The 12,986-nt window shown below is 34.3% G+C and overlaps 1 protein-coding gene across 3 annotated transcripts in view; it reads right to left on the bottom strand.

Annotated features, from left to right (window-relative positions):
• LOC306641203 (uncharacterized protein) overlaps positions 1-12,986 on the bottom strand; it is a 76,316-nt gene that overhangs the window by 21,941 nt on the left and 41,389 nt on the right. Inside the window, exon 4 of one of the 3 annotated variants that reach the window (XM_079106171.1) lies at positions 8,717-8,778. The exons of the other annotated variants lie outside the window; for them this stretch is intronic. Coding sequence (XP_078962297.1) covers positions 8,749-8,778 — 30 coding nt within the window. The 3' untranslated portion in view covers positions 8,717-8,748. The remainder of the gene's footprint in view (positions 1-8,716; positions 8,779-12,986) is intronic. 3 annotated transcript variants of the gene reach the window in all.

Below are 12,986 nucleotides of genomic sequence, written 5' to 3'. Positions count from 1 at the left end.
TTCAATCAATGCATTGCATTACTATTTTTAAAGAAACACTTAAAATGAATAATAAATGTCAATGGGAAAACTAAACAAAAAATTTTAAAACAGTTAATCTAAAAGAAAAAATGACAATGCTAAATAGCAGCAACAGCAGCAAGGATTTAGAGATACACATTTCTGGTCAAAATGAAAAATAATACAGAGAATTGCTTGGCAGTGCTCATAGAGATAGCTAGCGAATCTCCTGTGGCCCAGTGTAGTCTTTTTTGTGTTCAAAATACAAATATTCAAGAGTGAATAATTTATGAAGAACAGAGATATTTTCTCACAGTTCTGAGGCTGAGGAATCCAAGGCCACGGTGCCAGCGGGATTGTTGTCCAGTGCCAGTTTGGTCTCTGCTTCCAAGATGGCATCCTCCAGAAGGGAAGAATGTGGTGTCCTCAGAGGGCAAAGGGAAGAAGGGCAAAAGCTGTGAACTTTCCTTGACAAGTCCTTTCATAAGGACACCCAATCCCATTCAAAAGGGAGGAGGTCTCATGGTAAAATCACCTGTTAAAGGCCCCACCTCTTAATACTGACATACTGGCAACACCTGAAGTTTAAGGGAATACATTCAAATCATAGCACTGAGCTATCTTGCTCCTTATTCCGAGTGTAACAAAATTTATGTTAACACAAAACCTCTATGCAAATATTTATACAATAAATATTCATAATTGCCCCAAACTGAAAATAACCAATTACCTTTCAACCAGTGGATACATAAACTCTGTTGTGTCTATAAAATAGAATACTATTCATTATTGAAAGGGAACAGATGATTAAAAAAAAAAAAAAACTATATCATGGATAAATCTTAAAAGCTTTACTTGAAGTGGAAGGATTCAGACTCAAATGGCCACATACTATGAGATTCCATTCTGAAAAATGCAAAATCCTAAGATTAGAAAGAAGATGAAGTGGTGGCCCGGGTCTGGAGGTGGGAGGAAGGTTTGACTTTAATGACACATGGTGAATATTTTTGAAGAAAGAACTATTTTATATCCATTTTTTTGGTGGTTACATGAATATACACATTTGTCAAACTCATATAACTATGCCCTAAAGAGGAAAAATTTTTCTGTGTATAAAGTTTAATTTAATAAACATACACAATATTTTCAAGTCATAAAGGACATAAGTTACCTAGAATATTAATGGATAATGGTTTAATCATAGAGTCAGACTTCTTGGGTGCAGTACCAGCTCTACAGTTCTGAGTAGGTGAACTTAGACAAATTACTTCATTGCATTTGAATTATCTTGCCTCTAAATAGAAATAATAATTATACCTATATCATAATAGGAGAAATGATTAAATGAGGTAATGAATGAAAACTACCAGAGGTACTGTCTGACAAGTAATATATATTCAGCCAGTGTTGTTAGTATGTTGTGATAGCAGGATGCCAGCATATGCTTCACACAGATTCTTACCCACTGTGATTGTTTGTCTGTTTTTACCTGATCCATATTTATTTTAAATATCTACCATTTTTCAAGTACCACAGGGATTCAAATGCATAGTTCTTACTGTTTATGATCTTATTGAAAGGTGAGTTAGGAACATGAAACTTTTAATTAACCAAGACCTCATCCGTTCTGCAGTATATGCTAGAGTGATATTACGTAAGGACATTGGGTTGAGTCTGCATGTAGAAAGGAACAAAGGCCTGCTTTCTGCTGTGGCATCTATCCTAAAGGGCACAGCAACCTAGCTGCAGACATAAACATGAACACAGAATCACAAATCATGAGTATAAAAAAATTTAAAGGGAAATAAGAGAAGTAAAATTTAAAGGCTGAAGGACCTGAATTGATAGATAAAGGAAAAGGCATTTCCTACAAAAGACTCTGTGTGTGTGTGTGTGTGTGTGTGTGTGTGTGTGTGAATGTTCTACACAGGCTAAATTGTAACAGGAGAAAGGAAATTGATATTAAAGATTGCTTAAATTATTGGAGGAATTCTAGACCAGTAGGATCTTAAATTGACCTACAAGAGATAGAAATATTGTGGATAATTTAGAAAAATGGACCAAAAATTGTGAATTATTTGCAATAGAAATGAATTTCTTAATCCCAAAGAATACTAGGAAATATAGTAAGTTGCTATGTCTATGGGATCATGTGGGTAGAAACTATTTTTCCAGGATGCTTCATTTTTATTGTTTTGAAAACAGAAAGGCTCAAAAGGAATTTGAGAAGACATTCTGCCCCTCCTCTCTCCACCAGGAGTCTAGAAGCATCTGTCTCAAAATAGCGTCAGGGTCCCTGTGTTCATACCACTGAATTTTGTTCAACAGTTTCTCACATATTTTCTTGAAAGCAATCCAATATTTCTTCCCATGGATTCACACAGTTCCCTTTGGTTCACTGAGTAGTGGCCAGACTCAAGTGACTTTCACACTGTCTGACATTCAGGTCACCTCCCACACTATCTCAGAGGAGCCTTGACCAGGGGGCAGAAAACAGATTGGAATCTGTATTATTCTAAATAGTGTCTCTACTCACAGTTTAGAGAATTCTAATACTAAATATGCTTGGTTGTGTGTGTTTAGGGGGGATGGGGAAATGGCACTGAGATAGGATTTTATGTTTTTATTTAGTAAGACATTATGCATGTACCTTTACAGGGGGAACAACTTGATTTCTATTGAGAAAAAAATAGAATTTGGTTTATTGCAACTAAGAAATGTGTCTGCAATTACACAAACATTTGTTCTCTCAGAGGAACAGGTTGTTTTGATTGTACCTATGATGATGGTTTCATTTTTTTCAGTTTTACTCCCTACTCCCACTAAGCTTCACTAAAGGTGAGTTAATCATTTCACCTCCCTCGGCCCCTTGAATAAAACAAAATAATTGGGTTATACTGTGGTTATGTGTCTTTCTAGCTCCAGATTTCCTAGGTCTAAAGACCCTAGGGCAAGGAACTTACCTAGAATACCTGTAAAGAGCCTGGCTCATTGTCATTACTTAGCAAATGTTAGGTCCTTTTTTCCAAGGCAGCTTCTCAAATTCCTTGTTAGTCTGCAGAGTTCATGGGAGGTGCTAGGAAAACATTGACAAGGGGCATAATTAACTACAAAGAAGAAAAGAAAAAATGTTATAATGGGAAAAGGACGCTACTTACCCTCCCCTCAGTACCAGCTTGGTTTGGATAGAGAATAAAAAAAATAGGAGTCATTAAGAAAAATTAAGTAAAATTAAGAAAAATGATCAGGAAGCAGAAAAGCTGGCTTCTGAGTACCCAAGGACTGAAGAGAACACGGAGATTCATATCCCTTCTCTGTCCTGTCATCGAGCCCTGGAAGTGTCATTGCGAGTCCAAACCATTCCCTCCAACTGGGAAACCTCATGTCAGGTATTCAGGATTACACAAAGTACCAGATATTGCAATCTTGGCCTATTATTTATGCACATAATTAGTTACATATACTTCGATTTTGAACACTGCTAATATATTTTCAACTAAATGGTCCAACAAACACATTGTGTGTATAGAAAAATAAAAACTCAAATTTCCCACAGAATCTAGCAATATGTTGTTATGCATTAATTTTCTCTGTGGTGCCATTTATTCAAATAAAAGCACCACAGCTCTAAGGGCTGTTAGGTTCACCAAGGCATGAGGGAAGCCCTAAGAACGAAGTTACTTCTTGTACACAGGGCCGAATGACTGGTCTGAAGTTTTGAGAAAGATCCCCTTTAATCTGATCCCTGGGATAAAAGCAACCAAATAGGGTTTAAGTCTTTTTGAAAACAAAAGTAACTCTTGCTCTAAAATAGCCCTTATTGTTTTGAAGAAAAAAACAAAAAGAATAAAAAATTAAAATTATTTCTAAAGACACAATTAAAAGATTGAAATTCAAAAGGTAATTCAACTGCAAAAAAGAAACAACCATCAAATCTTAAGATCTGTCCTACTGTTAATCTAACCTAAGTATTAATTATTATATGCAAACAGGATGATAAACAGAGGATATTGTCAGGACAAAGAAAATTGTCCATGAAGTGGCTTTGAACTCTGAAGGGGCTTATGTTATTCCTAATACAAGGGAAGTGAATTGTGGGAAGATGAATTAGATCGAATACACCTTAAATAAGAACATACTTTTAAAAATTAAGTTGCTTGCTCATCTCCAAACTTCCAGACTGTCACTATGTTTTGTCCTGGTGTGTGTGTGTGTGTGTGTGTGTGTGTGTGTGTGTGTGTGTGTGTGTGTGTGTGTGTGTTGTGTTAAAACTTTTAAGTTCAAAGAAGCAATGACTTTACACCAAGAATATATTTTCATTCTCTATCTTCTTAGAAAAGAAATCCAAGGAGAACAAGAGAATAAACAAACCTAATATGTTAAAGTCCAAGTTCTTTTCGGAATATCTCATGGAAATAAACCATTACTATGTCAATTAAAAAGAGAGGCCAGAAAAAGGAGGTGGGGAAAAAAAATGGTTGCTAGGAAGAGAGGTACTTGCAAGAACCTCAGGCTTCTGCACCAGCATTAGGATGATGAATTCTGTGTTTTCATAGTGAACAAGAAGAAATGCAGAGCATTTGTTTTATTTTGTTTTTGACATGTGCTGTGTTGCTTCCCCATTTTACAGCAGAGCAGAATCAGCAATGTGCTGTGAATGAAAACACAGAGCCAAGACCCTACCGTGGCCAAATATTTATGGTTGTAGAAAGCATTAGCAAACCAGGCCAAAAAACACTCTGACTTTGATTTAATACAAAATTAAACAATGCATTTCCAACTATTTCCATCATTACAATAATTATTTGGCTTATTTCTATTTTCAGGCTGACTGTAAAATTTCCATTTTTTTTTTTCAGAAAAGCAATGGTGCTTTATAAATAAACACAGCTACGATATAAATAAACACATTTGTCAATAGTACATTCTTAAGTGGAAGTATGATAATAACTTTTTTATATGACTCAGTGTTATTTTATCCATTAAATTTCCTCTAGTATTTAATGTAAATTGGATTTCTCTCATCTCTGAAGGAGTTAAACCACCTTTTCTCTCTTCCAATATTTTAGATGATCTCTGTTGTATATGACATATTAATATGTATTATGTATACAACATATTAATCTTATAACATGAATTAAATATTATGAACAAAATTGCTGCTACTTAAGTGGAAATATCAAGGTAATTGCCAGATATCTGCACCCTGTTATTATTAAAATGAATTCTATATAACATCTCTTAATTTCAAAATATATATTTTTACTGTGATCACTACATAACAAAAAACTTATCCACATATTTGTAACTGTGATCTTATAAATTATGCAATGATAATTTAAATAGTGTTATCAAAATATATCCTACTTTATGAGGCTAATGTTTGTTTTTCTGTGATTTACATATTTTTTTCTTTCTGGTAATCCCTAATTCCATTAATTTTCTTTTATGTTCCATGTGTCAAAGCAATATATATCCTTTAAAAAAAATGAGACTTCAGGCGCATGAAGTCACTAAATATTCTCTTTCCAAAGAAAATCAGCTTATCTATTTCTGCAGGTTTTCATATTGAATGTCTCCCAAAGGCCCAGGTGGTAAAGCAATCATCCTTGTGTGGTGCCATTATAAGGTGCTGGAACCTTTGAGAGATAGGGCCTGTGGGAGGGCATCAGGTCAGTGGGAGTGTGCCCTGGAGGGGAACTGACAGACCCTGGTCACCTTCTCATGCCCTTTTATTTATTGGCTATGAGAATACTATTTTTCTCCACTACAATCTCTCTCCATGATTTGCTGCCTCATGACAGGCATAAAGCTATGGGGTCAACTGATCATGGATTGAAACTTCCAAAATTGTGAGCCAAAATAAACCTTTTCTCTTTATAAGTTGATTTTCTTAGGCATTTTTGTTATAGCAATGGAAAAATGATTAACAAATCTGTGAATCTCCTGTCGAAGCAGAAAAGTAAAATACAAAGACAGAAACCACTAGAGAACCACAGAGGGCATTCCACAGTTCACTTCAAAAGCAACTAAAGGAATTCTTATGACATGACTGATTGTGTCCCCACAATCCTGGAGTGCCATGTAATGGAGTCTGTTTTAGAGATAAAATTATTCTCAATCAGAATATCCTTCATAATCACCTGATTCTGGGATTTAGGATTGTGTGATTTTTCAGCAGTTATTAGAAACCAACTTTCTGACTCTAAATATATAATGATACAATTGTAAAGGTAAAGTTCCAAACTCCTATTTAAGTAAAAGCGTTAAAGAAACCCATAGTTCACACTGTATTATTGGGTCAGTGGAATACTGCTTTTTAATTCAGCCAAAACTTACTGCTGAGGAACATTTTACTAGGACATATTAAGCTGAAATCTAAATTAAATTGTGGGAATTTCAAACCAGATGATATCAAAGATTTTTCTAAGAAAAATATGAGAACAAGAATTGTGATTCTTAGTGAACATAACATGTAGAACTTCCCTATATTACTTTACAAAGACAGTATTTTCTTGGGAGATAAGCAAGTGTTGGCATTGGAGAGAATGAGGGCTAATCTCAGAAATGCTCAATAGAGTTCACAGGACCATAAGGCTTTGAAATTTCAGAGATGAGTTAACAGGAAGAGTGGTAGTTACACCAAATGACCTGTAAGATATCTTCAATCACTTCAGTGATTACCTAGAATAGCATTTCATAAACTGTTTTCCTGTCCCATGATCAAATACATCTAAAAATGGTACATAATTTTTTCCTGGTTGGATAATTTTAGAATCTTTATATGAAAATTTAGTGCTCAAGGAAGGTACACAGTAAAGAAGTCTGCCCAACATTGTCTAACCCAACATTTCCAAGACAAGTTACTTTTCACAAAACATTAATATTATGCCATTTAGCATCAGTATTCTGACGAGCTCCATAGGGCTATGTCAAACTGGAAGGCTTTTCTTCTTAAATCTAGCTTGCATGTTTTTGTGAAACTGATCTTCCTTAAATAAGTTTAATTTGCTATTGCTTTTGAACAAACCCCAATTCCTTAGACTGTCATTCAAAGCCAACACACTAATTTCTTCTTGACGAACCTCCATTCCCTAAAAAGAATATTTTTCAGTGTCTCCCAAATGCATTATGCTTTTTCCCTTCCATAGCTATTGCTTATATTTTCCTACTTTCAAATGGCATCCATTCAATTCTACATTAATCAAGTCTCAATGCACACGTCAACATATTTTTTGAAGACCCTTTCCCCACCCCAATAACTTCAGGCTGTACTTCCAGAGTGCAGAATCTATACTACACATCTTAATATGTAAATCCCATTCCTTGAGATTCTGTCTCTGTCTTTTCCTCCCTCCTTCCCTCTTTTTCTTTTTCCTTCCCTCCCTTCCATCTTTATCTGCTCCTTCCTCCTTTGCTCCTTTCATTCTTTTTTTTTAAGTTTGCACTAATCTTACCTACCTAAACTTATTTTACACTTCTTTCAAAGTCATGTCTTGTATTCATGTATTTCCTGGAATAGTAAAATCATGAGTTATATAAAATGTATTTTATTTCATCATGAAATTTACAATCATGAATATATAAGTTGTACAAAGAAAACTATCACTTCAATTAAAAAGACAATGATTAAGAAGACTTTACTATTATAATATATATTAGGTCCTATATTAATAATATGAAATTCCAGGCATATAGTAAGTATCCAATAAATATGTTCAATAAATGAATGAGTGACTTAATAAACAAACCTATTTTATTTCTTGTCTTTCTTTTTTATATTTTACCATCAATTTAGTCTATGCAGTTTTCAGTGTAGAAAGAGAAACAGTGCAAAAACTGTTTTAACACCATATGTGAAATGATTGAAATCTGGATAGTCATGGAACTATAAGGGTTTTAATGAAAACCTTACTTTCATTTATGGGTGTGTGTGTGGGTTCTTTCATAATTTCATGCTCTATATTATTTCGTTCTGTTTTCAATAAAAATCTAAACTGTCTTTATTTTGATAGGTCTGTTAACTTTGCTGCGCCTCTGCCTAATATTTTCAGTCATTAAAAATTGAAAACTCAGTGTGTGTGTGTGTGTGTGTTGCTGTATTCCTTTTTAATCTCAGGGTTTCTTCATATCATTAAATAAAATGTTAGTCAAATTTTCATTGGGCATATTTTCATGTACCTGGTTCTTAGAGAGACATTTAGTTCTATTTTTAGACTGTGAAGTAACTTTCTGAAACATTTCAAAATAAAGACTTTTTAATAACTCATCCAATTATTCAAATACAAATTTATAGTTATCACTCATTAACCTTACAGTTTTTAGTTTTAATAAATCTTACTCAAGATTTAGGACTGTAGCAAAACCAGATGAGCCTATCAGATATATATCTATAAGAAATAATATGACCTATTATGAAATAATGGTTGTCACTGTCTGCCTACCATATCAATTCCAAAAATAATTTTTGTATAAAATAATCTTTAACAGACAGAAATGCTGCATTTTTTCCTGTGCTAATTTGCTACTCTAATATCAATTAGAAACTGTCAGTCTGGACACAAGACACTAATATATGATTTTAGTAAGAGGAACATTTTAAATGTATGTGTACCATTACATTAAAAGTACAATGATGGATAAAGATACACCAGGCAAACCTCAACCATTAAGAAAGAAGTGGCTTGAAAATACATGCTGAAGTATGAAGTTTTACCTGAGAAAAGGACATTTCATAATGATAAAAGGTCAGTTCTTCAAGGAAACATATGAGTGCACCTTATAATAGAAAAGCAAAACAATGCAAAATGGAGGTAATTAAAAGAGAAATAGTCAAATCTACGATTATATTTGTAGATACTAACTCTTCTATTTCAATTGTTAATAGAAACAGTGTGAAAAGTAAAAAAAAAAATAGGATATAGATGATTTGATCAACATTCTCATCACACTTTACATAACTGACATTTGTAAAAAAAGTTCATTGTCCTGCAGCAGAAAACACTTTCTCATCGGGTACATTTGTTGAATATTCAACAAGATGCACCATATGATGAGACATACCATCAGTTTCCTTGATTTAGGATTACTGGACTAGTACAGAATATATTTTATGACCAAGTAAAATTAAAATAAAAATAAAAAACAGAAAGACATCTATAGAATTCCCCCAAATGTGTGAAATTAAAAATTACCGTTTTAAAATAACTCAAGAAACAAAGAGAAGATCATGAGGGAACTAGAAATTTATTTAAACTGAATGAAAATGAAAATGTGACCTATCAAAATGTGTCAGATTCAGCTAAAATAATGTTTATATACCAAAGTATAACTTCAAATGTTTATTTTAGGCAAGAAGAAAGATCTCAGATTAGACTTCCATCTTAAGTTAGGAATAAAGTGTATTAAAGTAATTACATGGGCCGGAGTCATGGCTCAGTGATAGATCACTTGCTTAGCATGTGTGAGGCACTGGGTTTGATTCTCAGCACCACATATAAATAAATAAAATAAAGATCATTGACAACTAAAAAAAAAAAAATCTAACTCTTTAAAAGAAAAAGTAATTATAAGGACTGAAATAATAAATAGAGAACAATGCTACAGAAAATAAACTATAGAAAAACAAAAGATCAATAAAATAATAATCCTACAGACTGATAAAAAGTAAAACAATAATCAGCAATTTTAATAATTGAAAAGGGGATATTAGCAAGATGTGGTGGCACACACCTATAATCTTAGTAGCTTGGGCAGAGGGATCTCAAGTTCAAAGCCAGCCTCAGCAACAGTGAGACACTAAGCAACTCAGTGAGATCCAGTATCTAAATAAAATACAAAAAGGGGCTCAGTGGTTGAGTGCCTCACCCCCACCAATAAAGAAAAGGGGACATTGTTATAAACCTACTGAGATTAAGACAATAAGAGAATATTATAAACAAATTTTGCCACAAAATCTCAGTTGAAATGGACCAATCTCTTAAAGACACAAATGATCAAGACTGATAGAAGAAACAAACAAAAAGCTTAATGTTTGCTAAATAAAACAAATTGCTATTTGAAAATCACTAATGAGAAGAAGTTCAAGCCCAGATGACTTCCTTGTTGAAGTCTATCAGACATTTAAGGAAATAATATCAAACTTATATAAGCTACTTCAAAAAAATAAAGAGTAAAAGTATTTCTCAAATAATTTATCAGAACCGTACACTCATAATCCCAAAAACTAATGATGATGATGAAAATGACAGATCAATATTTCCCATCATAAAAAAAATATTTACAAACTATTATCAAGTAAATCTATTTTCTTTTCTACACGAAAAGGAAATGAATCATAAATCAGCAAGATCTAACCCAGGAATAAAGTTAGTTTAACATTCACATATCAATCAAAGTAATTTAGTGCATATGACACATTATATTTTGGAAAGAAGCCTTCACTGTATATGCTATTCCACGTTTTTCTCCTAGTTAAGTACCTATTCCCTCCACTTGAAGCATTGTTATAACTGAATAACAGAATACATTAGAAGAGATGCTAAATGACCTTGGATTCTACGTCACAAATAACAATATGAATTCTTTCTGGCTTTCTCATTTTCAGAAAATATACCTGAGGAGCCTTTAGATAAGATGTTATGAACACTGGCTACATGGATACCTTGATGCTCCTGTGTGGGAGACTGGACAAATAGATACAGCCCAGATGTTACAACATCTTGCTGTCTCAGCTCAGGTATGTTGAGAATAGTAGTTTTTTAGATAACCCTGACCATAGTAATTAACTGCAACTTCATGTGAGACCTTGAGTAAAAGACACTGAGCTGAGCTGCTGCAGAATTCCTGACTCACAGGAATTGTGAGCGATAATAGATGTTTATCCTTGATTTAAACCTCTAAATTTGGGTGACTTTTTGATGCAGTATTATATAATTACTGAAGATTTTGGTACCTGAAATTGGGGTGCAGTTATAACAAAAATCTAAAATTTTGGTGGTGTCTTCAGGACCAGGTGGCAGGCAAAACTCAGAAAATCTTGAACAGATTATTAGTGGAAGCCTGATGGTCCCTGAGAAGACTGTCATTTACAGCATACAGAAAAGCAAGGTGAAGGCTATCAAAAACAGAAGGGAAATCAAATATGTTCATATTATGTGGCAACGGGAAGATGAGCAGCACTGTCTTCTGTTGTCACACAGGAAAGAGAAAATACACTAAAAAATCTAGTTCAGGAGATTTCTAGAATCCTCATGGTAGCACCTGGCTTCCTTCTAATTGCCTATTGGAAAATGTGAAAGAAAGAAAAAAAAAAAAAAAGAAATATGAAGGAGTCAAGACATCATTCCAGCCTCGCCACGATTCTCAAGTTAAAAGAGAAAAACCAAGCAATGATCCAATACAGAATTCTGAAGAAAACATTGCATAAGATGAAGCAAAGGATATCTGTGTAACCTTGTTAAGACTTCAAAAAGAGTTGAGGTGGTAATGTTGTAGCACAAGGGCCTGCTGCAGAGCTGAGGGAGCCATAGCAGTACTCTCTCACCAAGTCTTGCAATCAAACGGAAAATATTTCTGACATGTTGCTCAGAGTAGCAGGCATGAGTTTATTGGAAAGGTCAGGAAAAGGGAAAAGAGGGCACTCTCAAGGCAGAGAATGGGTCCTTTCATAGAGGAGAAGGATGGTATACCTCTTCTACACTCCACTTTTATTGAAGATCCCAGGGAAGTTTCCAGAGAATCTTACCCAGGTCCCCTCTTTTTTATTATTAATATTTTTTCAGTTTTATATTTATACATATTAGCTGGGTTCATCCTGACAAACTCATACATGCATGAAATTGCAGTTAATGATCCCCCTCTTTCCCCTGCCACTTTCCCTCATATCCTCCCTCCCCTCTCCCATTCTTGACTTTTGATTGATAGTAGGATTGCCCAGACTTCCAATCTCCACTGAGCATGGTAAAGAACCTAGGCTATTCTGGACCACACTGACTAGTTCTAATCAGAATTTATCTCACAGATTTATAGTTAGGGCAAATTATCATTATCTCACTGAGTTCTAGAATTTGGTCTGTGCAGAGTCACAAAAGTCTCCAGGGTAACTTGTGTTCTTATTGAAATGGAGGAGACTTTTTTGGCCCTGAATTTCTCCTGCAGATAACAGGTTTGTTTGCTGAGAAATGTAACATATCCTATTGACTTAAGTCAGGCAGTGCAAGAAAACTGCTTTTTAAAAGAAAAAAAAATGAGGTTAGCACAGTGTGTCCCCTGTATAGAATTATCTCTTTAACCCCATGTTTCCACAGCTTACATCTGTCACATCTGTCAGTACCTGTCAGTACCGTGAAAACAAGAGAAAGTCCCCACAAGGTTCTGATGAGCATATCCCGAATATCTTTTGCAATTTACATCAGAGATTCTATCATCGGGATATTGCCTCACATCTGCTTTATAGGAAGCCTTATATCCAAAAGCAATGGTACTGAGATCGATGTGTAGAGCTTTTATATTTAAAAAAGTCAAGCAATAAAAGATGCACAGGAATCCGAAAAACTTTCAGGAGAATAGTACTGGGAAAGTGTCACCACTTTTTTGGGAGGGCGGGGGAAGCCAATATAAAATAGAGACCCTAAACTTCTACTTGTAAGAAGTAGACTGAGGAAAGCACTCAGGTGCAAACACTGGCTGGTGACACAGAAGAGAGGAACTGAGAATCCAGAGAGGAGACCAAATGACAGTGATGAATTGTTCTAACTAAACTCGATTCAAAGAGATGGCAGTATTTCAAAATTGTCATGTATCAGTGATTCCTATGTGCCTCTTGTTACTTCTCAAATATGAAATCTATAATCTATAGTGGTTTTCTTCTATCTTATAGCTATCCATTGAAAGCCTGGGAGCAAATAACATGTCACTCTAGCTCAAAGATTTAACTAGAGAGAGTATATTTGGAGAAAGTCACTTGTGAGCACTTATGTATATCT

Source organism: Sciurus vulgaris (assembly GCF_902686455.1).
Source record: "Sciurus vulgaris genome assembly, chromosome: 12".
Taxonomy (NCBI): Eukaryota; Metazoa; Chordata; class Mammalia; order Rodentia; family Sciuridae; genus Sciurus; species Sciurus vulgaris.
The sequence above is the reverse complement of the archived record's forward strand: the minus strand, read 5'-3'. Positions and strand labels throughout refer to the sequence as shown.